Genomic DNA, 27,629 nt, shown 5'->3' with positions numbered 1-27,629 from the left:
TTGAAACCTGCCACATCTAGTTCATGCAACTGCAATCCTCTCCCTCCCTCCCATCTAACTACCCCTGGCCACTTTCCAAGAATTCGTTACCTCCAACTTGACCTCACCATCCTTCCCCAGGTCCCTTCCTAATAACATCAATCTTTCAGCAGAGGAAAGGACAGCCATACACAGTCCCAAAACAGACCCTAACCTAATCATCCTCCCTGCAGACAAAGGCTCCACCACTGCAATGAGTCGCAGTGACTACCTGGCAGAAAGCCAGAATGATCCCATCCTAGATGTCCAACATAACCTCCAATCCCTGCTTAAGATCTTAGGTCCTTCCCATGACCTTTCCACTGAATCTATTTCCCTGCCCACCTCTATGACAACCTACGCACCCACCTTCTACATGCTCTCCAAAATTCACAAATGCAACAATCCAAGACACTCTATTGTAGCTGGTTATTGAGCCCCCACTGAAAGGATTTTAGCCCTCATTGACCGACATCTCCAGCCGAGCATGTCACCTTCCTACACATTGACTATCTCCCCTCTGATGGCTCCATCCACATCTCTGTCCATATTAAACCTACCAACCACCAAACGTACCTGCCTTTTATAGCTGCCATTTCTTCCACTAAAAAATCATCTCCAATACAGCCTTGCCACCTGGGGATGGCGTATCAGTAGTGACAAGAGCCCCCTTTCCCAGTATGCCGAAGGTCTCACCAAGACCTTCACAGATAGGCACTATCCCCCAGAACTAGTCAGCAAACAGATTTCCTGTGCCATTTCCGCACACATCCCCGAATCCTGCCACCAATCTCAAGAACCAGCTACAAAAGAGTGCCCCTTCAGCACCCAATACCACTTCAGACTGCAACAACTGAACCACGTCCTTCTTCAGAGATCTTTCCCACCCCTCCTAAAGTGATGTTCCATAGACCACCCAACCTCCACACCATCTTAGTCCATCCCTATGCCACTCCCGATCCCAACCCCTTGCTACAGGCATCATGTCCCTGTGGAAGGCCCAGGTGCAAGACTTGCTCAATCCACCCACCCAGCACTTCCTATTCTAGTCGTCTCACAGGTTATCTTACTCCATCAAAGGCTGGACCACCTGTGAAAGCAACAACATTGTATTCATGCTCTGCTGCAAACACTGCACAGTTTCTTATATTGGTATAACTTCCAACCTGCTTTACACCAGGATGAACAGCCACTGCCAAACTGTGGTCAAGAACGAAGCAGATCACCCTGTGGCTCAACATGCAACTGAACATAACATAATTGATTTCAATGACTGCTTCACAACCCAGGCCCTCTGGACCCTCCCCTCCAACACTACCTTTTCAGAACTGTGCAAATGGGAGTTATCCTTACAACATATACTCCGGTCCCAAAAGTATGCCGGCCTCAACCTACGGGAACCTACTCACCCCAAACCCTCCAACAAACAGTTTCTGCCCCCTCATCCTACTGCCTTCTTCTTTTTCACAGTCTCTTACCCTTTTAGTGTGGTGCCCTCTACCAATGTACTTTCCCATTCTTTTCCACTCTTTGCTCTCCTGTCTTCTGCTCCCCGTTTCTTCCCCCACACCCCACCTCCTGATGCTGCACCTGCAGTCTCTAGTCCCTAGATGCCCCACTAGACAGTGCTCTCTCTCCCCCATCCATACCTCCCCCTTCCCCACCCCACTTCAGATTGATTATCATTTGACAGTCGCGTTACGGTCAGAGCTGTTGGTGGTGGCGATAATGTGTGTGTAAGGTGTGCTTGCTTGTGTTAATGTGTGGGTGCTTTCTTTGCTGAAGAAGGCTTTGGCTGAAAACTGTTAATGTGTAGCAGTCTTTTCGCTGTGCCTGTCTGCAACTCAATGGGTCATCTTTACGGTGAGTAGCACTCTATCTACCTAATTTTGCTAAATGATCATGATGTTAACCGAGACAGTGGTTTCCAAATGAGCTCTGACTGGGATGTGGTGCTAGCAAAATTACACAAGTAACGCTCTGATGTGAAAGCAGCAAAGACAACGAGCAGAACAGACACACAGCAGGACTCTACGCCTGGATCCCCCTCCACTCTGTCTGGGGCCCATCACTACTGGTCATGACATGTCTTTCAGGGGCATGCAACTGGCTGCCCCTTTGGCCACTCAACAATCGAATCTTTGGTCCAGCAACTATGAAAGGAACAATCGGGACCTGGACTCAACAGTATGCTTGAAAATGATTAATAGGAAAATTATTGAATCTTTGGAGCAATATGACCCCATGATAGTTGCTAACCTGATAAGATTTCATCAAGAAAGCATGCACTTAAATATGTATGTATTCCTATTTTCAGTCACTCTGATGAATAATCTGCAAATAGTACTGAATGTCACAATGTCCTCAGTTTGAGGATGCCCTCTCTCTCATCACAACCAGTCCTCAGTTTGAGGGTGACATTCAGAGAGGCATCAGGAGAGAAAAGTCATCATATCAGTTATCATTTTCTTCTTGTATTTGAGTAGGTGATAAGAGAAGCTTCCAGCTTAACAGCTATCAAGAAACAGTGGGTACAAGGCAAGTGTTATGCCACACACATTAACCACAGAGTTCCATAGACTTTCAAGTAAAAAATTCTTTTAAATTACACTGTCAGTCACTCCTAATATAAGCCCTAATTCATACCTTTCATGGGCACTACTGCATACATTCTCCAACTCAAACTGCCAGTCATTGCACCCCTTCTCTAACTTGTTAATACCCCCCCCCCCTCCCCCATGCTATGTTATTTTACTAACCATACATCTCATCACTTCCATCACAGCAATTTCTCCTGTCTGCTATATACTTTTGTACTTTCCATGTACATCACTTTTTGCTTCATACTTTCCCTCATACACCTAGACACTCTTCTCAACATTCTCTTTTCTATTCTTTTATATTTGTGTTCCCATTCACTGCCACTAAATAACCTAGACACTCTTCTTAACATTCCCTTATCTATTCTTTTATATTTGTGTTCCCATTCACTGCCACTAAGACAGAAATGTTGAAATAAAAACACACAAAAAATGTCTGCAATTTAACAACCAGCATAATAGTCCACTATAAATTCGCTTAGTTTTGTACTGGAGGAGACCTTAAAAACATACCAAGTTCTATACTCTCATTTTTGTTTCCAATCAAATGTTTTAATACATCTTACTACAGGTACGTAATGTATAGCTAACATGTAAATCAGGGAAACAAGTTATAGATGTCTTTTGTATGCTGTATCATACCTACAGTGATTCTTCAAGACTTATCATTCATCTATGCTGAAGTTTACACAATTTCTACACTAGATATTAATTTGTGTGAGATGTGTGTTGCTCCCTGCTTTTAGTGATACATACTCAGTGTACACAAAAAATCTCACCTTTCTCATTTTGGTACGCTGGTCCCTTGAAATACGAAGACAACCAGTACTAAGGCAGTCTTGGACAACTTGGCAAAAGACTAGATGCAAGGCCAATGGGCTGGTGAGGACTTCACTAGGTGTGAACACCTGCAAGATAGGCCACAACAGATTTTACTTACCAGATAAGTATTCCAAATGGTAGTTTATACATACATTGATACTTCGTTAATGCAAATGAATTTTTCACCTTTGATTTCTAAACATACATTTATTTTACTCAGCAAGTTCAGGAGCTTCAAGCCCTCACTTATATCTAATCAAATGTTCTAAGAGAATACATGATCTTTTTACATAATAATAACAAAATTTTATTCTTTAAATCCTATTAAGGCATATTGTAATTACATGGGCATGCTGAAAAGTAATGCCTCTGACTTTTTGATGGGGAAACTCTTAAAGCTTTCGAAATAAAACAAGGTTTATTAACGTTCTACATCTTTACTTTTCATGTCTACATAATTATTTCTTAACACAGTCACCCGGTTGATGAACACACTTCTCCCACAGAGAGACCAGTTTGTTGATACCGTCAGTGAAGAATGTTCAACATTGTTGCCGAAGCCACAACCTGCCGAAGTCACAACCTCCCCTCTGCTTGCACCACTTCATTACTATCAAAGTGAGGTCCCTGAAGGTGTTCTTTAAGTTCTGGAAACCGATTAAAATCAGATGCTGCCAAGTATGGAGAGTGATCAATGACAGTGAACCCAAGGCATCGAATTGTTAAAGACATTGCAGTGTTCATGTGTGGTATGGCATTGACATGCAGAAGCAGAGGGTCCTTCATGTGCGGATGAACTCCTCTGCGATTAGAGACTCAATTACAGCACACTGTTTGCAACACACCGATTTAGTTACTTTACACATTGCAATTCAAAGCCCTCTAACAGCAGAGGGTTGCAACTTGCATCAACAAACAGGGATGGTTGACTGAGTAACATGCACAACATTTAATACCTCAACCAATATTGACCACAGAATAAAAATTTCGGAGGCTTTAATTTTCAGCATGCCCTCATATTTACAGGCAGCACTTGAGAGAATGGGCTGCACTCACTACAGCACAGAATAGAATCCTTCTCCTCTTTTTGCTATCTGATTAGTTCTTGGCTACCAGGCTATTCGTTATTACAGTTGTTTTGTCCATCTGTTCCAACTTGTGACACTTTTACCATTATCAAAACGTGAATCTGTTCATTATATTATCATCCATTACAAACAAAACTGCAAGATGGTGAAACATACATGTGATAATTCAATATGAAGAGAAGTTTTAAGCAGCATACTCATTTCAGAGTAAGACTTCACAGCAGTTTCTGTACTTTTTAACGTATTCTTCCAATCTTTCTAGCACACAAAATTAAATGTTAGTTTCGCATGTGTTGCTAATTTTATTTCAGTACTTCTATAACCTTAAAACTCCACATGGACCACACATAAATTTCTTAAAAAGGAACTGACCTCTTTCCTGACTATAAGCCTCCAGGCTACTCTATTGTATGTGAAGTAAGCAGCAGTGCTGGGAGGAAACAGCACTGTTTTAATAGCCTCAAGCTGATGGCTAGGATCCTGTCGCTCTACAGCTGGTGGTGGTGCTGAATCCACAGGCTGCAGGAATTCAGACGACTCCTCAACTACGAAAACATTGAAGGAAAACTTTAGTTAACACAGAAAGACACTTTCATACAAAAATTCTAAATACATTAACAGCAGAGTGCACTGCCAAATAATAGCAAAATACAAATCCAATGAAGAAAATATAAACAGTGTACACACACCACCACAGCAGAATTAAACTTACACACCACGAAAACCTCCATCCTGCAGCAAACCCAGTTTTAATCAAGAGGAGAAAAATGACTCAACTGCAAGCAATAAAAGAAAAATTTAGGGATACATATTCAAGAGAATCTGAAGTGAGAAATGCACCGTAACAATCTACGTAAAAAACTGAATACACAAGCTGCTCTTTGGTGGTGACAATGTATCATGGCAGTATACAGTCACTATTGATGTACAGAATTATTGTTTGGGAAAATTCCACAGAGAGTGTGTGTGTGTGTGTGTGTGTGTGTGTGTGTGTGTGTGTGTGTGTGGGTGTGTAAAAGTTGGGTAGATATATATTAAAGTCAATGGTTCCTTCTTCAAGCCAAAGGGTTGAGGGGTGAAGGAAAAGGTCTGGAGAGATGTAGGGAAAGGGGTAGATTTTGGGAAATGTGTGTGTGTGTAAAAGTTGGGTAGATATATATTTAAGTCAATGGTTCCTTCTTCAAGCCAAAGGGTTGAGGGGTGAAGGAAAAGGTCTGGAGAGATGTAGGGAAAGGGGTAGATTTTGGGAAAGTCACCCACAAACACAGGTCAAGGGAGACTTACCGTACAGGCTCAGAAGGAAAGACTGATTGTTGGGGACTGCATTGGATGAGATTTGAAAACCTGAGAGCTTAAAGTTGGAAGACAGAATCTCGTCTGATGCAGACCCCAACAATCAGTCTTTCCTACACGTCCCTTATGGTAAGTCTCCCCTGACCTGAGGTTCTGGATGGCTTTCCAGAAACCTACCCCTTTTTCTAGATTTTTTCCTTACTTCTATTGTCAGGCCTTGCTTCATACCTAATTTCACAATTTAGGTCAATGGGAAGTACCCCAAAGGGTTTCATGAGTGAGTTTGCAAGAATCAAAAGATGTGATGTAAACTGTCATATCTTTTGATTGCACTGATGTAAAATCTTAAATTTATTACTTCACCAAGGGCCATACACTTTAGTATGTGACATAAATTTCAGCCTGGAGAAAAAGGGTTCTTAACAGATGAACAGAAAGGAAAATAACAAGGAAAATTTTGGGACCAGTATAAGAGGATGGGAAATGGAAATTTAAAAGTAACAAAGAAGTTTATCAAAAAATAGAACGAATGTTACACAACGAGAAAGAGTTTTATTCTATGGGCACCTAAACAGGCCAGCTGGAAAAAAATAACAAAAATAATTACTAACTTTTGTGACAGAAACCCTAAACTATTCATGACATGGATCAAAGAAGTTACAACAAGCCTAAGGAAACAGAAATGATGAAGGAAGAAATAGGAGAAAGAGTGAAGTTCTGAGCAAAAGCAAACAGTTTCAAGGCCTTCCAGAAGAAAGGAAATGAAGCAACAATTGTAATATGACCAGAGGAAAGAAGAGAACAACATTGGAAATAGAATGAATTCGTCATTCTGCAGCAGACTATGCACTGATATGAAACTTCCTGGCAGATCAAAACAGCGTGTCGGACTGTGGGTCAAACTTGGAACATGGACTCTACCAACTGAGTTACCCAAGAACGGCTCACAAACTGTCCTCACAACTTTACTTCTGTCAGTACCTCACCTGCTACCAGAAATACTTCACAGAAGTTCTCCTGCAAAACATGCAGGACTAGCACTCCTGGAGGTAGGAGACGAGGTACTGGTGGAAGTAAAGCTGTGAGGACAGAGGTGAGTCACGCTTGGGTAGATCAGTTGGTAGAGCAGTTGAACATGAAAGGCAAAGGTCCAGAGTTTGAGTCTCAGTCTGGCACACAGTTTTAATCAGCCAGGAAGCCAACATAGGGAAAGAATGAAAAACTGTTGGAAAGAAAGAAAGGAGAAAAGAAATAAGACAAGTTATTTCAGGTTGTCCTCAGTAGGCCAAACTAATAAAATAATAATAATAATACACATCAAGTTTATACACAGCAATTAGAGTGATAATGTTCTGTATATACCAGTCCTTCAAGACAAATTTAGAAGTGGAACCTGGGTACCCACAGGGAACATGCCCCTGCACTGCCATCTACCAGGACAGAGCAGCTAGGACACATGATTTAGCACTAAGAGATTATCAAAGTAATATCACATTTGCATGTGATCAGTTTCATATTGTACTTGGTACATTTGGTAGATCCAGATGATTACCAAATTCTGGTCCTAATTACAATAACTGTTTTTTATTCAGTGAAACATCACAATAGTCCATTGGCATATACAAAATTCTTGGAATAAACAAAAATGCAGACATCATAAACGTAAAAGAGAGATAGAGAATTTCCTTGCATAAAAATGAGAAAAAATCACATTTAAACAATAATTTTCTATCTACTGAATTAAAACTGTATGCTGGATTCAGATCTGAGGCAATCACTTGTCTTTCATAATGCTCTTAACACATGCATGATCTGATCACAATTCACAGCCCATCCATATAGTGTGTACATTGGGCTGCAAAGCAGGGCATTCATATACGAAAGAAAAAACTATGGCTAAGCCATTACCATCTACCCTTCTTTCCACTGGTGCTAGTTCAGTAAGGAACACAGGAGAGCTGCTGTCAAATTTAGAAGACAATGTGACACAACTCTGTTGAATTTTCTACTCTTTGTGTCCATCTAATATTGTTGCAAGCACTTGATTTATACCTAATCAACTGCCTAAGATGGAAGCACTTTGTGCATAGTTTTTGCACAGTAAAAGTTGGTTTTGATGTGACATAACAGCCAATTTTTGCTACAGCATAAAATTGCTTGAAATTATTCATCTCCTTCCACATCAGTTTTTTTACTTATATTTACTTTACTGGGTTTCATAATGTGGTTCAAGTTTTTGCATCAGATTTTCTGTTTCTCCAACATCACTAACATTTATTGGAAGTCAAAATCACCTCTTTTTCAACTGATGTAATAGGTTTCATGGGGGACAGTGTCCACAAACTTAATCACACCAAATCTAATATGAGTGCACTGCTTCACCTGCTTTTTGATGCTTTTCTTAAAAAGCATTATGAAACTAAACTGTATTTCCAATTATTCATGTGCAGATGATCTGGTTTGCAGATTATTTATGCATAAAAAATAAATAAATAAAGTAAAAATAAAAAATAAAAGAGGAGAGAGCAAACACATCATATACTCGGGGACTAGCAGCACAGGCTGTTAGCTGCTAAAGGCAGCGGCAAACACTGCGCTAGACAGGTAACAGAAGACAACTGTGTCAAACAGCACCTGTGCGCATACAAACATCTAACACTGATGCTGCTGCTGCTGCCTGTTCTACAGGCATCATCCTGAATACATGTTCGAAAACATTTTGATTATTCAAAGAATTGTTATGAAGTTAAAATATCTCAACAGAGATAACTTGTTTCATCTAAAATATGATGTTTCAATTACTTTTAAATAATTAAAAATCATAAAAATGTATTGATAATTTAGAAGATAATTTATGTTGACAAAATCCCAAATTTGTCTTATACTCAAAAGCGATTTTTAAAAATTGGTTTGGCCTACTAAGGACCACATGAATTAACTTATGTATTCTTTCTTTTCTCTTTTCTTTCTTTCTAGTAATTTTTCATTCTTTCCCCATATTTTTCTCTTTTCTTTTCTGTCCATATTGCACTTGTCTTTTTCTTCGTTTTCTCCTGGAAACCTTTTACTTCTGCTCAGAAATTTTCTCTATTTCCTATTTCTTCCTCCATTATTTCCATTTCCCTCAGGTCTGGTTCAACTTCTTTTATCTACGTCAGTGATATTTTGGGCTTCTGTGAAAGAAGTTAACAATTTTTCCTGATATTCTGTTTTCATCTAGCCTTTTTCATAAACTTATTTCTTAATTTCCATTTCTCATTCTCATACACTCCTGGAAATGGAAAAAAGAACACATTGACACCGGTGTGTCAGACCCACCATACTTGCTCCGGACACTGCGAGAGGGCTGTACAAGCAATGATCGCACGCACGGCACAGCGGACACACCAGGAACCGCGGTGTTGGCCGTCGAATGGCGCTAGCTGCGCAGCATTTGTGCACCGCCGCCGTCAGTGTCAGCCAGTTTGCCGTGGCATACGGAGCTCCATCGCAGTCTTTAACACTGGTAGCATGCCACGACAGCGTGGACGTGAACCGTATGTGCAGTTGACGGACTTTGAGCGAGGGCGTATAGTGGGCATGCGGGAGGCCGGGTGGACGTACCGCCGAATTGCTCAACACGTGGGGCGTGAGGTCTCCACGGTACATCGATGTTGTCGCCAGTGGTCGGCGGAAGGTGCACGTGCCCGTCGACCTGGGACCGGACCGCAGCGACGCACGGATGCACGCCAAGACCGTAGGATCCTACGCAGTGCCGTAGGGGACCGCACCGCCACTTCCCAGCAAATTAGGGTCACTGTTGCTCCTGGGGTATCGGCGAGGACCATTCGCAACCGTCTCCATGAAGCTGGGCTACGGTCCCGCACACCATTAGGCCGTCTTCCGCTCACGCCCCAACATCATGCAGCCCGCCTCCAGTGGTGTCGCGACAGGCGTGAATGGAGGGACGAATGGAGACGTGTCGTCTTCAGCGATGAGAGTCGCTTCTGCCTTGGTGCCAATGATGGTCGTATGCGTGTTTGGCGCCGTGCAGGTGAGCGCCACAATCAGGACTGCATACGACCGAGGCACACAGGGCCAACACCCGGCATCATGGTGTGGGGAGCGATCTCCTACACTGGCCGTACACCACTGGTGATCGTCGAGGGGACACTGAATAGTGCACGGTACATCCAAACCGTCATCGAACCCATCGTTCTACCATTCCTAGACCGGCAAGGGAACTTGCTGTTCCAACAGGACAATGCACGTCCGCATGTATCCCGTGCCACCCAACGTGCTCTAGAAGGTGTAAGTCAACTACCCTGGCCAGCAAGATCTCCGGATCTGTCCCCCATTGAGCATGTTTGGGACTGGATGAAGCGTCGTCTCACGCGGTCTGCACGTCCAGCACGAACGCTGGTCCAACTGAGGTGCCAGGTGGAAATGGCATGGCAAGCCGTTCCACAGGACTACATCCAGCATCTCTACGATCGTCTCCATGGGAGAATAGCAGCCTGCATTGCTGCGAAAGGTGGATATACACTGTACTAGTGCCGACATTGTGCATGCTCTGTTGCCTGTGTCTATGTGCCTGTGGTTCTGTCAGTGTGATCATGTGATGTATCTGACCCCAGGAATGTGTCAATAAAGTTTCCCCTTCCTGGGACAATGAATTCACGGTGTTCTTATTTCAATTTCCAGGAGTGTATTTTGGTCCCAAGATTTTCCTTATTATTTTCCTCTCCTTTTCTATTTCACCTAATTTTTTGACTGTACTTAATGAGAGGCATTCCAATGCATAAAGGCATTCTGGTTTATTAAGTGTTGTAGGGCCAAAGTTTTGCATTTATGAAAATAGATTTCTTGTTATACAGGTCTTTTATTAGTTAGCGATCATTATTATCATTAATTCTGTTCCATTTTTACTTTAACATTTTGGTACTAGCTTTTGTTTTTTATGTTTTTAATACTTCTATCCGTCACCACGCTTCAGTCGATATTATAACATGATCTGCTGCGACCAGATTCGGCAATCTGTGAAGGTCCCCAAATACCATTTTGGTCCACTTATTCAGGCTGAAAACTGGCTGAAATTGCACAAATGATAATCTGATTTGGAGGATACTTCGTAATTCTGGTGCAGGGCCTGGTTGATATCATAAGGATGATGTTACAAGTCACCATAGTACAGCAAGCTGCCTCAGCTGAAGAGGAGGCAGTTTTTACGTGAATTTCTGCTGCTACTAGAAGAGCGAAACAGGCAACAGGTGGTGATTTGGTTTGACAGTTTCACACAAAACACTGTGTGCATTTGTTTCTGAGTAATAGTACAGTGCTAAGACAATGACTTAGACACTGAACTGGAGCAGTTTGTTTTTATTGTGTGGTAAATAATAAACAAATATAACTATTTTTGTTTTTTGCCCACCAATCATGACATATGAAGACGTGGACTCATAACCTTGGTCAAAGCATATCTATGGGAGTTACAAATCTGATAAATTACCAAATGGGGCTGGAATTTAATAGTGGAAACTGAACATAGATAGATAGATCTCAGCAGGACAAAATAATCTTCCAGAATATGACCATTTTACAGTCATAAATATTCATTAAGTGCATATTAAAAAAAAGGACAACACTAAGTACCTAATGTACAATTTTCTGATATGCACTAACAGAGTGTGTGTGTGTGTGTGTGTGTGTGTGTGTGTGTGTGTGTGTGTGTGTGTGTAAGTTATTTGTAAAAAAGTATTGCATACCAGGAGTAAATCTAATGATTGTCTCTAACTAGAAGTCTGTAAATATATGTGTATACGAATTAGCTTATTTTTAAATTGATCTAAATTTGTAAATACTTTGACATGTCCCATATCCTTGTAAAAAGAGATCTACGGATGAATAAAGCTACTACTACTACTACTGCTTACATGTGGGATTGTCAAGTTGCCTATAATTTAATGATGGATTTAGCCATTAAGCAACACTGTATAATGCAGCAACAAGAGCACGAATAAACAGCCTTGTCAGCAATGATCATGTCACAAATACATTTTCCTAGATTTACATTTCTGTTCCATCTCCTTAGAGTGTCATTACAAGACAATGGACCTGTCTTTAATTAGGTACCAACAATTTTTTTACAGTCTATATGCAAAATTATGTTTCTGAACACAAAATATGAAATATGTATGACGCCACAATGCAAAGAAGGGTGAAGCTTATATATTTACCAATCACTGAGATAGGATCATGTGTAGCAGAGTTGTCAAACGCACATAAATATAAACTTTACATTACACATAAAGCTGTCGGTGTTTAAAAAGAATAATTTTGTTAGTAGGTAATGCAGTTAGACAATAGAAAAAAATACAGGAAAAATAATGTAGGTATGGAAGGCTTGGAAAAATAGTTCCGAGAGAAGAGTCAATGACATTTGTGATAAACAAGTTTTCAATGACCTGTTCTTGTTTTACTTTTCTAATAATTGTAAAAATAAAGCATCAAATGTAAATACACTGATTTAGGGTATTAAATACTGGATCATTTTCTGCACGTGGCACAGTAAATGGATGTGACCCAGTAGTACTTACTCTCAATACGCTCCATACGATCTGTCAGATGCGTTGATGCAGAAGAACGGCGGTCTCTGTCCATGAGTCGACTAGAAGCACCAACTTGTTGATAGGACGTATGCTGTTGCTGCAACTGCTGCTGAGAGAACCCTCCAGGTTGCACTGGAGGTGGTGGGGAACGTGGCCTCGGAAGAGCATTTGTATTACTGAAACAATTTTCCCAGTTAATTTTTCTGTTGTTCTGATTTGTCATCATTGCTGCTACATAAAAGAGTTATAATTATTATTTTAAAAATTAAGACTCTGTTCAAGAAATCAATATAGTATACATACTTTTTCACTTTACATGTTAAATGATGTTTATAAAACAGCTAGGGCAGTACATACAATATTTACGGAGTAGTTAGTTAGTTAAATGTTCGATGGCCCACTTTGCAGGATATATCACAATGACATGGAATGAGTCAGTTTACAGACTATCAGCTTAATTTGTATTTAGATATGGCTGCATGATGGCCATTTACAGATGAGTTCAAACAGCAAAAAACAATTTACGAATTTGCTTATAACGAAAAACAAATATTTCATTTAATAACACAAACAAGAAGGTAACAAGAAGCTTGCCAGCAGATTAAAACTGTGTGCCAGAGCGAGACTCAAACTTGGGATCTTTGGCTTTTACAGGCAAGTGCTCTATTGACAGCTACCCAAGCATGATTCATGATCTGTCCTCACAGCTTTACTTCTGCCAGTACCTCATCACCCACCTTCCAAACTTTATAGAAGCTCTCCTGCAAAACTTGCAGGACTAGCACTCTCGGAAGAAAGAATAGCGCGGAGACTTGGCTTAGCCATAGCCCAAGGAATGTTCCCAGAGTGAGCTTATCACTCTGCAGCAGAGTGTGTGCTGATATGAAACTTCCTGGCAGTTTAAAACTGTATGCTGGTCTGAGATTCGAACTCAGTATCTTTGCTTTTCACAGGCAAGTGCTCTACTGAGTGTCTAGAGAACTTCTGTGAAGTTTGGAAGGTAGGAGATGAGGTACTGCAGAAGTAAAGCTGTGAGAAAGGGTTGTGAGGTGTGCTTGGGTAACTCAGTCAGTAGAGTGCTTATCCAGGAAAGGCAGAGGTCCCAAATTCCGAGTCTTGGTTCAGTGTACAGCTTTAATCTGCCAAGGAGTTTCATATCAGCGCACACACTGTTGCAGAGTGAAAAATTCAGTTTTCAAGAAAGTAACACCTTTGCACTAAATACACAGCAAGTTTCTTTGGTTCAAATGGCTCTGAGCACTATGGGACTTAACTTCTGAGGTCATCAATCCCCTAGAACTTAGAATTACTTAAACCTAACTAACCTAAGGACATCACACACATCCATGCCCGAGGCAGGATTCGAACCTGCGACTGTAGTGCTCCCACGGTTCCAGACTGTAGCGCCTAGAACCGCTCAGCCACCCCGGCCGGCCAAGTTTCTTTGGAAAAAAAGGTTTGTTTACAAGGAACTTTTTCAAATTTCTTTCAAATTAAGCTTTGCTATGAGACAGGCATTTACCATCATTGGATATATGATCAAAGATTTTTATAGCAGTATTATTCACCCCTTTATGGGCTATCATAAAATGAAGAGTCTGACTTATCTCAAAATAGAATGGAAGAATGAATCACATCTATGCAAAAGAACTGAAGATTACAAATGATTCCCAAGTTACATGGATAAACTGTCATACTACTCCTTAAACATAGCAAAAATTCAGATTTCTGAGGGCAACAAAGAAGCTTATCAATATTGATAAGAATGCTGTTCAGCTACTGCTTCACAGTTGTCTTTCCACTGTAGCTGCTTCCAGCTATTCCATTTAAATAAATTAGCAACACCTCTTTTGTTCTTAAAAGTTTTGTAAATAAATGGCTTAGAACAACTACTAACACAAGAATTGTGCTAAAAGAGAGAATTAAATACAACATCATATTATCTTCATCTTTAACAGTGTCAGGAAAAGATAGATTGCTACTTAACGCAAAGATGACATGTTAAGTTGCAGCCATCTACAACTAAAAGACACTTTCACATTAGCTTTTGTCCACAGCCTTCGTCAGAAAAGGAAACACACACACACACACATTCATTCACATAAAACACATACACATTCATTCACACAAACAAGCACGTCTCACATACATATGACCACCATCTCCAGCAGCGTGGACCAGGATGCCGTTGGAAGAGTGGTTTGATGCAGCTTTACACACTATTCTATCCCGTTCAAGTCTCCTCATATGAGCTACACAGCTTTGAACTGGCTTCCTGTATGCAAACACTGTTCTACATCTATAATGTTTAAGTCCACTCTTCCCTCCACTAACAAATTAGGTATTGTTTGATTCCTTAGGCTGTGTCCTAGCAATATATCCCTTCTTTTAGCGAAGTCGTGCCATACAACCTTTTCCCCCCAATGTGATTCAGTATTCCTTCATTGGTTATCTGACCTACCCATATAATTTTCAATATTTTCTACTTAATCTTTAACTAGTTGTGTGTGAATCAAACATTTCCTTTCTTTTACCTTGGTAAGAAGTCTGTATTACAGACACATGTTTTGTTCTCCTCTTTTGTTAGTGTGTATATCTTCTACAGTTTGGTAACTAGCTAGTTTGCTCTTTTAAAAGGCAATGAATGCATGGTAATATGTCCAATATTCATGTAAAGCAACCACTGTACACAGAGAATTGATATGTATCAGCGAAGGACATGTGCTTATGGAATATTTAAGTAGATATCTAACTAAATTGAAGATGTACTGGCAGGTAGGACCAACAAATTTTCTTCAGTGGGGAGACATTATCAGCAGTGGATATCATTCAGCACATCATAAAGAAAAAAATGCAGAAAGTTTTACAGGTTATCAGAACCTAATCCAATACATAAGAAAATGTACAAGAAGTGATGTAAAGACTCTGTATTGTTTGACTGCACCATATGCAATAAATCACTACAGTCCATCACAACAGCCAATATTCTGGCATTATCACTTTATATGAAAATTTTACATAAACTAGTTGTTGTAAAAGGGATTCAAAGCTAAGCTTCATACAATTAAAATTAATTATCAGGAAATGACAACTAAGGGAACTATTTACAAAATTCTTGATGTTCAAGTTTGTGTATTATTCTCCTGCCATGATTCACACATGGAGAAGGCTGAGGAGTCATGAATTTATACATCATACACTCAGACAACTCCAGTCAGAGGCATACAGACAAACAAACTGTCTGTACTTTAAAAACAGGATTGCTCTTAAACTTTCTAAAATCACCTTCCGAGAAACATAATATATTAATTACACATTTATCATATAGAGACTATGAGGATAAAATTAGAAAAATTTGGGCTCCTACAGAGGTGTTCAGGCAGTTGCTCCTCCCATACACCATTTGCAAGCAGAGTAGAGAGTGGTTAATGACACTGATGCATAACACTCCCCCCCCCTTCCCCCCAATCCGTTGAAGATTACAAAAATGAATGTAAACTATCACTGAAAATTATTTCTTATCAGTGCTGGTTATGTGATACACATACAGTATAATGTTGTCTTGAAATACAGGCTATATTCATTACGACACTGGTAAGCTACACTTTAGAAAAATGGTACATCAGCAGCAGCCACAAGGGGATGCATGCAACTATTTTGACAGTATACATCCGCTTCTAATTTAGTGATATGAACTCATCAATGTCTGATGTTACAAGCAGTCAGCTTGCATGATAATTACACAAAAAACTTTGCATTAACTGAAAGTTCCTTTATCATATAAAGACACCACTTGTAATTTTTATGAGCTTTTATTATGCTTCCAGTCTTCAAACAATGGGGAACACCAATTAGGCCTTAAAGTGGTTTCCTTCTGTCCAACTCCTTTCAGATCTGTACAATTTGTTTCTTCTTTTTTCAAATGTGCTCTGTGCTCTGGCCAATGTACTATCTTTAAATGTGCATTACAATGGTGTGAAGTTAATGAGACATGTGGTGTGAAGATGTGCAATAGCAAAAGGGAATGTATCATATGGCACACTAGCTAATACATAATTCTACTGTCTGCTACTCTAGAGCACTTTGACTTTGCATTGACCATACCATGTTCATTTTTGTGTTAATGTATGCATGGTGATGGCTACACTATTATTTTAATGCTTGTCATGGATAAGATAAGGAATAAACACCACAAATTACATGAGAAGTTCACAAAAGCAATGTTCTATGTATATCCATTCGCGAAGAGATAGTCAGAGAGAGAAACAATGCCTCCACATAATGGATGCTCCAGGGTTTCCAGTTGTCAGGAGAGGGAAAGCTGGCACATGAGATGTGGAAAAGAAACAGATAGCAAAAAATCACCGCAAAGTATTCTCTATCTCCCTCCGCATAGAGAGTCACATTTTGATTATTTTGGTATCCCATCAGACACTCTTGTATGTCAGATGAGGAGTTGTTTGCATTTGAGAGATGGAGTGATTGGTGACTTCACTGTACATGGCATGAGTGCCACCTACATTGGTGAGTGCCTCTGGGATCACAGCTTTCCTGTTTTGACCACACAGACTCCTAGGAAAGTTGCATGCTAGCATGAGGGCAGATCTTGTTTACTTGACCTATATACACTTTAATCAGTGTTGTAAATTCTTTGTGCTGCCACACTCTTACAGTTTCCATGTTTGTCCCATGACAAGCCTCTGGCCTCTCTGCCCACCAGGGTGTTTTCACAGGCACCACACATCATGGTATGCACTCTCATTCCAAATGTTTTTATTGGATGCTACCATCTCCTTATGCACGATATAACAGTTATTGATTAGGACTTGCTCTCCAATATACATTTGTTTTTAGTGATAGTGTTGTATATTATTACCATCTTGGTCCCAGAGGAGGAGCTACTGATACAGCAGCAATAACAACAACAATAATTGCAATAGCAGCAACAACAGTTGCAACAGCAGCAGCAGTAACAGCGACAGGGGCAAACACAGGAGCTCATCCAATTGCTGATCACACGATTGGCGGCACAAGCACCAGCTATGCAGCCTCCCGTGCCGGGCCCATTTGTAGGTTTTTATGAGACCACAGATAGGTGGGAAAATTACCTATGCAGTTTCAAGCTGTACAGCCAGATAAGGTGCATCGCTAGCTGTAGATCAGAGTGCTTCATTGCTGTTGAGTCATTAGTTTGTACGAGGTGGTACAGAAATTACGGCCCCTTCTGAGCCGGCCGCTGTGGCCGAGCAGTTCTAGGTGCTTCAGTCCAGAACCGAGCTACTGCTGCGGTCGCAGGTTCGAATCTTACCTCTGGCATGGATGTGTGTGATGTCCCTAGGTTAGTTAGGTTTAAGTAGTTCTAAGTCTAGGGGACTAATGACCTCAGATGTTAAGTCTCATGGTGCATAGAGCCATTCGAACCATTTTGAGCCCCTTATGAACTCTGAAAAAGTAGAATTTTCAGAATTGTGTAAATTACTAACACACTACCATGGTCAGCAAACGCACGTATAGCTGCCCACTAACAGTTCAATCAATATCAAAGTGTCTGAAATAGCTGTATGTGGAATGGATAGCTGAATTACAGTGGTTTGTATGTATATGTAATTTTGAGGGTACCCAACACAGCATTTGGTATGCAGACTGCCTAATTCACGATGTGATGGTGCAGCTGGTGCTCAACAGAACAGTACAGACTAAAGTGTCAGCATATTTGGATCCAATGTCAGATGAGGTAACACATATTGCAGAGTCGAAGAATTGATTGCTGCAACACAAAATGTGTTTTCAGATGATTGGGAGGTGGGAAACTGGTCGAGTTACACCAGTGGCTCAGGTCCCCATCAATGGCCATTGAGATTTTAGCAACCATGTAATGAAGGTGATTGGTCAAGAGTATAAAGAGAATGGGTTCTGCGCATCCTGGTGCTGCAACAAAGGTGGGCAATGCCAGAGACTACTGTCAGTCTCTGCTACCAGAGTCACCTACTGAATTCACAAAAGATGCAGAGCACCATCCTTCCGCAGTGTCAGAGTCACCCCTATCATTATGACAGTCTTACCCAGATTGTTGGTCATTATGTGAGATGAGACAACAACTATATTTTGTTGCAACTTGTTGAGGCTGCCTTATGCCAGGACATTCAGCAGCTGTGTGCAAGAAATGACAGTACCCAGCACTGCGGAAAAACTTTCTCATGTTTGCAATCAAGCCCATGAGAACCTCAGCAAGCCTTCAGCCACACCATGTCATGACACACTTGTAGACAGTTGACGGTTGTAAAAAAGTTTCAATGAGATACAGCAAGTTCAGCAAGTCTGTCAATTTAGATATTTATCACCTTGTAGGTGGCCCAACTTACACTGTCTCTTATAGTGGACAATGGAGTCCCTTTTGGCAATAACTACTAGTTGCAATGACCAGATACAAAAATGTGGAACACCAGCTCATGCTTTTGGTTGTAGGTGGTGGTGGTTAGTGTTTAACGTCCCGTCGACAACGAGGTCATTAGAGACGGAGCGCAAGCTCGGGTTAGGGAAGGATTGGGAAGGAAATCGGCCGTGCCCTTTCAAAGGAACCATCCCGGCATTTGCCTGAAACGATTTAGGGAAATCACGGAAAACCTAAATCAGGATGGCCGGAGACGGGATTGAACCGTCGTCCTCCCGAATGCGAGTCCAGTGTGCTAACCACTGCGCCACCTCGCTCGGTATTTGGTTGTAAATTTGCAGTTGGCAGAAAACACTTTTGCACTTGATGCTTACAGTATTTCTTGATTTGAACTGTTTGATACAGTAAACCTTGTCTATCAGGCAGTCCCATTTCAGAACTTGAATGCATTGCTGCAGTCGTACACTAAATTTTTTGTAATGATCTGGGTAAAGCCACCAATTTTGAGGCCTGTATAACATTGAAACCTTGGGTTGTTCTTAAGTTCTGTCACATCCACCCCATGCAATTTACTAAGGGAGATAAAGTGAAAGCAGAACTTGACAGGCGGCAGAATCTTGGAATGGTGTCACTGGTTTCATCAAGCCAGTGTGCCACCCCCTAGTCGTGATCCAGAAACCTAATGGCAACGTTGGACTTGGTGGCGATCTGAAGGAACTCAACACACCCTGCATACTGCACCCCAAGCAGTTGCTAGCTAAGTTGGCCGGCAGTCATTTTTACAAAACTGGCCTCAGAGATACACACTTGCAGTTGCCACTGGATGCTGAGTTTCGACAAATTTTAGTATTAAATATTCCTTTTGCGATTTGGCAACTTACCCATTTGCCATTTGGTGTAGCTTCAGCCCCACGAATATTCCAAGCATTTTCTCGAGCAACTTATCAAAGACTTTCTGTGTTCCAACAATGATTTAGAAGGCATTTGGGTTACTGACACCATGAGTGAGACAGCATTTGCAAAATCTGTGCGCAGTTTATCAGTGAATTTTAAAGAATGGCCCTTGTTGCATGCTTCAAAAATGTAGTTGGCCTACCCCTCCTGCCCCCCCCCCCCTCCAACAGTGCAATACTTGGGGTACATGCTAATTATGCTTGGTATATGCCAGAACATATTGTGGCAGTAGAAAATTTGTCAGTTCCTAAGAGTATTAGAGACATACGGTCATTTTTTAAGTAACTATGCAAAATTCATTCCATGGGCTGCTCACTTTTGTCATCCAATAAATAACCATTGTAAGAAAGGAGTGAAGTTTGTGTGGATGGAGGCATTCGGTCAGTATTCCAAAACTTGAAGCAGCACCTCTATTCCAATCTGTGTTTGGCCATGTTCATCCCTGGTAAGCCTTTGACTCTGGCCACTGACATGTGTCAATACGGAAATTGCACTATGCACTCTCAGAAAAATCCTGATGGCTTGGAGCAGCTTATTGCAGTCAACTCTAAGATCTTGTTGGCAGCACACAGAAATTATTCTCGGATTGAGAAAGAGGGCTCAGGATCATATACAGAGTAAAAAAGTTTCATGTTTTCTTGTACAGCATCTTATTACATACAATAAGCAACTTATCTCACTATTTGGTCCCCAGCCCAAGCTCCCAGACAGAAACGCATATTATCTACAGTGGTGGGCCATGTTTCTGAGTAATTATTCCTACGATACTGACTACAGCCCCACCTCACAGCACGCAAATGCGGATCCCTTATCCCTGTGCATCGACTGCGACAAGCAGGAGCCAATCTGTTTTGTGCTGGACCAGAACCTTCAGGGTACCCTCGATGAATTTCCTTTGACAGTGCGGCACAAAATGAAATTCAGCACCTGACCACATAGTCATTCCATCCATCATCAAACACAAATGTTTAACTGCTGACCAGGATGTTCAAATCAAGACTAAAGAAAATAGTCACGGTGTTACCTAGAGAGGATGCCCTGAGTAGTTTTTAGGCATCTTACCAAACAACACCCATCAACATGTTCCTGTCTGGGAATTTGGTGGCCAGCAGGTGCATTTAAACTCAGATGAGCGTTCCTCGAGCCACTCTGTAGCAATTCTAGACGTGTGGGATATCGCATTGTCATGCTGGAATTGCCCAAGTCCATCGGAATGCACAATGGACATGGGTGGACGCAGGTGATCTGACAGGATGCTTACATATGTGTCATCTGTCAGAGTCGTATCTAGACGTTTCAGAGGTCCCATATCACTCCAACTGCACATGCCCCACACCATTGCAGAGCCTCCACATGCAGTGTCCATGAATTCATGAGGTTGTCTCCATACCTGTATACGTCCATCCGCTCAATACAATTTGAAATGAGACTCGTCCGACCAAGCAACATGTTTCCAGTCATAAACAGTCCAATGTCGGTTTTGACAGGCCAAAGCAAGGCATAAAGCTTTGTGTCATGCACTAATCAAGGGTACACAAGTGGGCATTTGGCTCTGAATGCCCATATTGATGATGCTTTGTTGAATGGTTTGCATGCTGACACTTCTTGACGGCCAAGCACTGAAATCTGCAACAATTTGCAGAAGGGTTGCACTTCTGTTAGCAATGTTTGAGGTACACTTGTGAAATGCGTATGGGAAAATCCCCACTTCATCACTACCTTGGAGATGTTGTTCCTATTGCTTGTGCGCCAACTATAACAGTAACCGATCAAACAACTGCCCTAGACACTTGTTGTCTTATACAAGCATTGCCAACTGCAGTGCCGTATTCTGCCTGTTTACATATCTCTGTATTTGAATACACACGCCTATACCAGTTTCTTTGGCGCTTCAGTGTATATTACCATAAAAATTTCTGCATTAGTTTAAAAATTAAATGTAACTTACCTCTGGGAATAGAAACTGCTGGCCCGTGATGTAGGAGATGTATCGATGAAGTGTGGGGTGACAGGAGGTGGTGGAGGAGCAGGCCTCCAGCTGCTAGCAGCAGATGGTGCTGGCTTTGTGTCCCAACCAGAATTTGGTGTGACACCTGTATGCCTCTCCCATGGCTCACGTTCTCTTTCCCAGGTTGCTGTCTCCCAGCCACTCATGCCTATACCTTTCTCCCAAGCTGCCTTATCAGCCATTGCATTTGCACTTGGCCTATCCCATCCATTCGTGGTAGGTAGTTTTTCCTCTATGCGGTTTGGAGTTGTTTTTTCCATCCGTTCTACCTGCAGAAGATGCAGCAGATTCATAGATTCCCTAGGAATAATGAACTGATAAATGTAAAATAAAATTTACAAGTTTGGCTTTTAAAAAATGGTAATTAATGTTTTTATGGTTTCACATGAAATTCCAACTTCAGTTCCTCATGAAACAGAAGTAAGTGTTGTATTCTATGTTTACAATTGATTGATTAATTTTATAATACAGAGGAACAAAAAAATATTGGAAGCAAATATTTTGTCAAAAGATTATTTGCACTTAAGCAGACAATGTAATTATTCAATGTAAACTGATGAGACAAACTCAATGGAAATATGAGGGTCATTCAATAATTAAAGAGACAAATTGGTCTGGGGAAAAACTGTTAGTAGGGCAAGTTTGGTACTTTTATGACTTTAAATTGGCATCACTGGGATGATCCCTGCTCAGCTGATATATCAACATTGTTTTGTTTGTAACCTCAAAAACACATTTCAAGATGGCGAGTCCACTTGAAATGTCCACATTTGTTAACAACATTCTATTATTTGTTTTTTACTTGCTGAAGGTGAGAAACCAGTGAATATACACTGTAGAATGTCCAAAGTTGATGGTGAAGGTGGTTGTATGAATCACACAAATTTTTACAAGTGGGTAGAGCGGTTCGACCAGTTGCAGTTTCAACTCCCTCACTTGGAAAGTTGAATTGATGACATTATTCGTGTCGACCATCGTGTGACTGTGGAAATGATAGTTGATAAAGTTCAAGTTACTACTGGCACAGTTCATAAACATTATCTGTAACAATCTGAAGCACTGTAAAACATGTGAAAGATGAGTTCCAAAGGAGGTGATGCAGCTACACAAGGAAACAAGGCTGAGAGTGTGCTCAGAGCTAATGAAACATTATAAAAGAGAAGGTGAGCACTTAATTTTAACTTGTGATGGAAACTTGGGTTCATTATTATGGGTCAGAATCAAAAAAGACAAAGCATGGAGTGGAAGCACAATAACTCACCTGTCAAGAAAAAATTCAAAACCCAAGCATCAGCAGGAAAAGACATGTTGACAGGGGTTTGGGATACTGAAGATCCAGTTTTTCATGATTATCTCGAAGAGCAGCAAACAACAAACAGCCAATATTACTCAGATTTGCTTTTAAACAAGGTGAAGCCAGTCATGAGAGGGAGATATTGTGGATCTCAGAGGAGAAGTGTGCTTCTCCAGCAAGACAACGTACATCCTTATATAGCTCAACTAACCCGAAAAAACATTGACAAAAAGGGCTGGGAAGTACTGCCTCAACCCCCTTACAGTCATGATTTAGCACCTAGTGATTTCCATTTGTTTGGTGCACTGAAGGAGGCATTATGTGGGAAAAGGTTTCAGGACAATGAGGACATAAACAAGTTTGTGGGAAACATCAAGATAAAAGCTTGTAGCCTGTTGGAACAAGTGCATAAATGTTCAAGGGAATTATGTTGAGAAGTAGAAAAAGTATTGCTTTGTAAAAATAAACACTTTTTTCTCGAGGCCAATTTGTCTCTTTAATTATTGAATGACCCTCACGTAATTGAACTTGGGGCAAAAAGTACTCTATGCAAACATTTACATAGCATTCCTGTCTCAATTTTTCAATTCAAGAATGTTAGGAGAGAATTATACAATTGTCTATGATAACAAGTTTTGGATCTAAAGAGCCTCTTCAGAGACTGTACCAACTGCTTAAGCCATTCTGCTAAAGATGTGCTTATGGTATAAAAAAGAAGACAGTCAATACTCCGTACAGAGAGATTGGGGATAGTTGGTGGAATTGACTTAAAAGTAGTGGTCTATCCTTATATACACATTATATTCACTCTTGAATTTTCTATCAGTGTAAAACTATGTCTGAATATGAAAAGAGGTGGTACCTGACTCCGGACAATATTTGTTTGTTGTACATCTGATCGTTCTTCTTTGCTAACACCTCGAATGTCTGCAATGGAGTCAACAGAGTCCCACCGACCGGCTAGAAGAAAATCAGAGTGGCAATGAAACAGAACACATTTTTAAAATTCTATTCAAAGTTGAAATGTACAGTTTATTAATAAGCAAAGGTGTATTTCTAACAAATGAATAAATATCTAGTTTTGAAAGCAGACTGTAAGATATATGAATAAGATTTAAAATGAAACAGGAAATGAAAGATGCACCAGTTATTTTCTTCTGAACAAGTTACAGGAATTTAATACTCTATGAATCACACACAAAGGAGAACAACACATATAAGAAACTGGTGCTAAAAACCAATTATGAGCCTGTTGCCACAAGTATGTTAACCACGGATGATAAGCCCTCCACTGTCCTCTAAACAGAGATAAAAAGCTAAAGTATTTTATTGTATAAGCCGCTCATTCTGTCAGACCCATGGTATCCAACATTACCTGCTAAAAAATACATAACTTAAATTTCCAATATACTGTAATAGTTAGCACAACTCACTCAGTTGCTGCTCTAGCATGTGTCGGCGATTATCTTCTAACTTCCTCACTGGACGAGCATCTTCTCGCTTAGCAGGAAGAACAGCTGGCTTCTCCGGTTTGTTACTTGCCCTGCATAGATATTGAAATGGGCATACAATATGTGTACTAAAACTCATTTTCAGTCTTATTTTTCATAATAAATACAGCATTCTAGTGTGTTTCAAAATCTCATATATACGAACAATAAATTTTAGAAAGTTAAAGGAATTAATGAGTCAGTTGAGGAAACATATTCTATGAAATGAAAATAATCTGTGCTACTTATAATGCTACATATCACCTGCTTAATGATCTCATCATCAAAGGACTATAAATATCATAATAGGTCTGGCATTGGTGGCAAGAGACAGTGGTCGTGCGTGTGTGTGTGTGTGTGTGTGTGTGTGTGTGTGTGTGTGTAAGTTGTGCTTGTGTGAATGTGTTTGTTTTTTCTATGTTAGAAGGAGGCCTTTATGGCAAATCCCACATTTAACAGACTTTTTGTTGTACTTGTCTGCAACTCAGCATCTCCTCTATAAGGTGGTTAGTGATCCATCCTTTTTGTAATATTGTCATTTTAAAAGGGAGAGTTACTTAAAAAGTATTTGGTGCACACTAATGTAATATTACACAGAAAACTGAGAATGTCGCAGGCTTTTTCTATTGCAACACAGCTTGTAGTTATATCTATGGTGCCTTCATTTCAGCTAAGACAATCGTTACATAATATAGGCAAAAGTACACAATAAGATGAAACTCTAAATCGATGATATTGTGTGATCTTTCCTTTCACATGTTTTACATGATGGTCTCACAAGTGGCAAATTTTCTTCTCCTATTTTAAACTAGGATTTTAGTGGACAACAAGAGTGAGATATTTATTTGTTCTAAGTACTTTCCACTTATACGACATTTTAATCCTTTGGATGATATCTTGTTTTCTACATGCTTTATTGTTGTAATTTTTATTTAGTTTAACAATCTGCTATCAACTGAGGGCACACATTTTCCATACAATACACTGATTTTAAACCTGACATTTTGTCATACACTATTTTTAAAATATTTGATCCCAGCATCATTGATCAACCTCTCACATTTCTGTGGCATTTCCTCTGTGATACATGGGAGTATGATGTTTATCTTCATCAACTGTCCATCATGATCACACAACATATCCACTGTAGAGTAAACAATAACTTGTGGAGTTACACTGTACTGATTGAAGCACTGTAGAATGTAAAAAATAAAATGAAGTAAATAAAACTGTATGAACACTTCACAATGGCTACATGTAGATAACTCATCATTTTCAGTGTATTGCACTGCTATAATCCAATACAAGCTATCCCAAACACTACCACTGCACTTTAGTTACTTCATGGAAACTCTGCACTTGCAGTTTAATGATGAATAATGGAAGAATGTACCATATCATAGCAACTTCTATTTTGAGAAACACAACTATGTAAGTGCTGCATACACTAACATATACCATTTTAAGCAAATGTTTAGCTTCCTGCAAAATAATGCCTCATTTATGTCCCTTGCAAATTGTCTGGTCATAACTATATGTTACACAGTATCGTTTCTTAAATGACTTGCTTCTGTAAATTTTTAAACACTGATTGTACACAAGTGTAGAGTTTTATAGAGAAATGACTGATGGGTGGTGTCATAACACATGTCCTGTAACCATGCCCCTTCTTCTTGCCAGTGTTTTCCATTTGTTTCTTATCAGTCCACCTAATTTTTGACATTCTTCTGCAGCAACACATCTCAAATGCTCAGATTCTCTTCCGTTCCGGTTTTCTCAATGTCCATGATTCACTACCACACAATGCTACGCACCTAACGAACATTCTCAGAAATTTCTTCCTCAAATCAAGACCTATGTTTGAAACCAGTAGATTTCTCTTGGCAAGGAATGCCCCCTTTGTCTGCACTACTTGTGCAGTCCTAAAGCATTGACTGCACACTAAGTAGCATAGCGTTGCAAAATGGCATCAAGAAGATGCCAACCTGCGTGCCAATGGAAAGAGCACTGCAGCGCCACATCTCCAAGAAGACAAGAGTTCAGCACCCCTATCAATGCTGATTTAACCAATCGCCCATCGCTGGTCAGCCCAGTTTGGCCGTAGGCTTTAAGAGCATCAGGATGAAGTAATTGGAAGATGTTACTTAGCCTGCTTCTGTGAGTAGTAATAGAAAGTAGAGTCCTTGTATGTAAGAGGCACAAGGTTAAAGAGAAGTTAAGTTTATTGTCTTTTTAGAAATAAAGAGTTATATTAATCTTCGAGTGTTTTGTACAGATGATTTGGATTCCTGCAACTGGCCATCGCAATGCCCCTCCTTCCATGTTTGTGTCCGAACTGACTCCTACAGTAGCCGACACAATGTTAGTCTGCTTTTTATGTCCTTCTTGCTCTGTCCGTCATGGGTTACTTTGCTTCCATGGTAGCAGAATTCCCTTACTTCATCTATTTTGTGGTCACCAATTAAATTTCTTGCTAATCTCGTTTCTGCTGCTTTGTCTTTTTCTAGCTTACTCTCTGTACATATTCTATATTGTTCATTCCACTAACACACTGGAATTCTTCACTTTCACTGAGGATAGCAATGTCCCACCTTTGAACATTTATTTTATTTCTGTCATTGCTTCTTCAATGTGCAGACTGAACAGTAGAGGTGAAAGGCTGCATTCCTGTCTTACACCCTTTTTAATCTAAGCATTTTGTTGGTCTTCCAATCTTCTTGTTTCTTCTTGGTTCTTATACATACTGTATATTATCAACCTATCCCTGCAGCTGACGCCTATTTTTCTCAGAATTTCAAACATCTTGCACCATTTTACATTGCCGAATGCTTTTTCTAGGTTGACAAATCCTGTGAGCGCGCCTTGATTTTTCTTCAGTGTTACTTCCATTATCAAATGCCTCTCTGGTGCCTTTACCTTTCCTAAAGACAAACTGACTGTCATCTAACAGACCCTCAATTTTATTTTCAATTCTACTACATATTATTTCTGTCAATAGCTTGGATGCATGAGCAGTTAAGCTGATTGTGCGATAGTTCTTGCACTTATTGGTATATATTCCACAGACCTAGCTGAATAGTCGTT

General features: G+C 40.3%; 1 protein-coding gene across 1 annotated transcript in view; it reads right to left on the bottom strand.

Annotated features, from left to right (window-relative positions):
* Nucleotides 1-27,629, bottom strand: part of LOC126162120 (unconventional myosin-XV) — a 504,442-nt gene that overhangs the window by 236,181 nt on the left and 240,632 nt on the right. The window contains exons 38-43 of the mRNA XM_049918408.1: nucleotides 24,489-24,598; nucleotides 23,918-24,015; nucleotides 21,702-22,030; nucleotides 12,397-12,584; nucleotides 4,901-5,073; nucleotides 3,398-3,526 (exon numbers count right to left, since the gene is read on the bottom strand). Coding sequence (XP_049774365.1) covers nucleotides 3,398-3,526; nucleotides 4,901-5,073; nucleotides 12,397-12,584; nucleotides 21,702-22,030; nucleotides 23,918-24,015; nucleotides 24,489-24,598 — 1,027 coding nt within the window. The remainder of the gene's footprint in view (nucleotides 1-3,397; nucleotides 3,527-4,900; nucleotides 5,074-12,396; nucleotides 12,585-21,701; nucleotides 22,031-23,917; nucleotides 24,016-24,488; nucleotides 24,599-27,629) is intronic.

Source organism: Schistocerca cancellata, chromosome 2, assembly GCF_023864275.1.
Source record: "Schistocerca cancellata isolate TAMUIC-IGC-003103 chromosome 2, iqSchCanc2.1, whole genome shotgun sequence".
Classification (NCBI taxonomy): Eukaryota; Metazoa; Arthropoda; class Insecta; order Orthoptera; family Acrididae; genus Schistocerca; species Schistocerca cancellata.
Note: the sequence above shows the minus strand (reverse complement) of the source record. Positions and strands in the feature narration are given on the sequence as shown.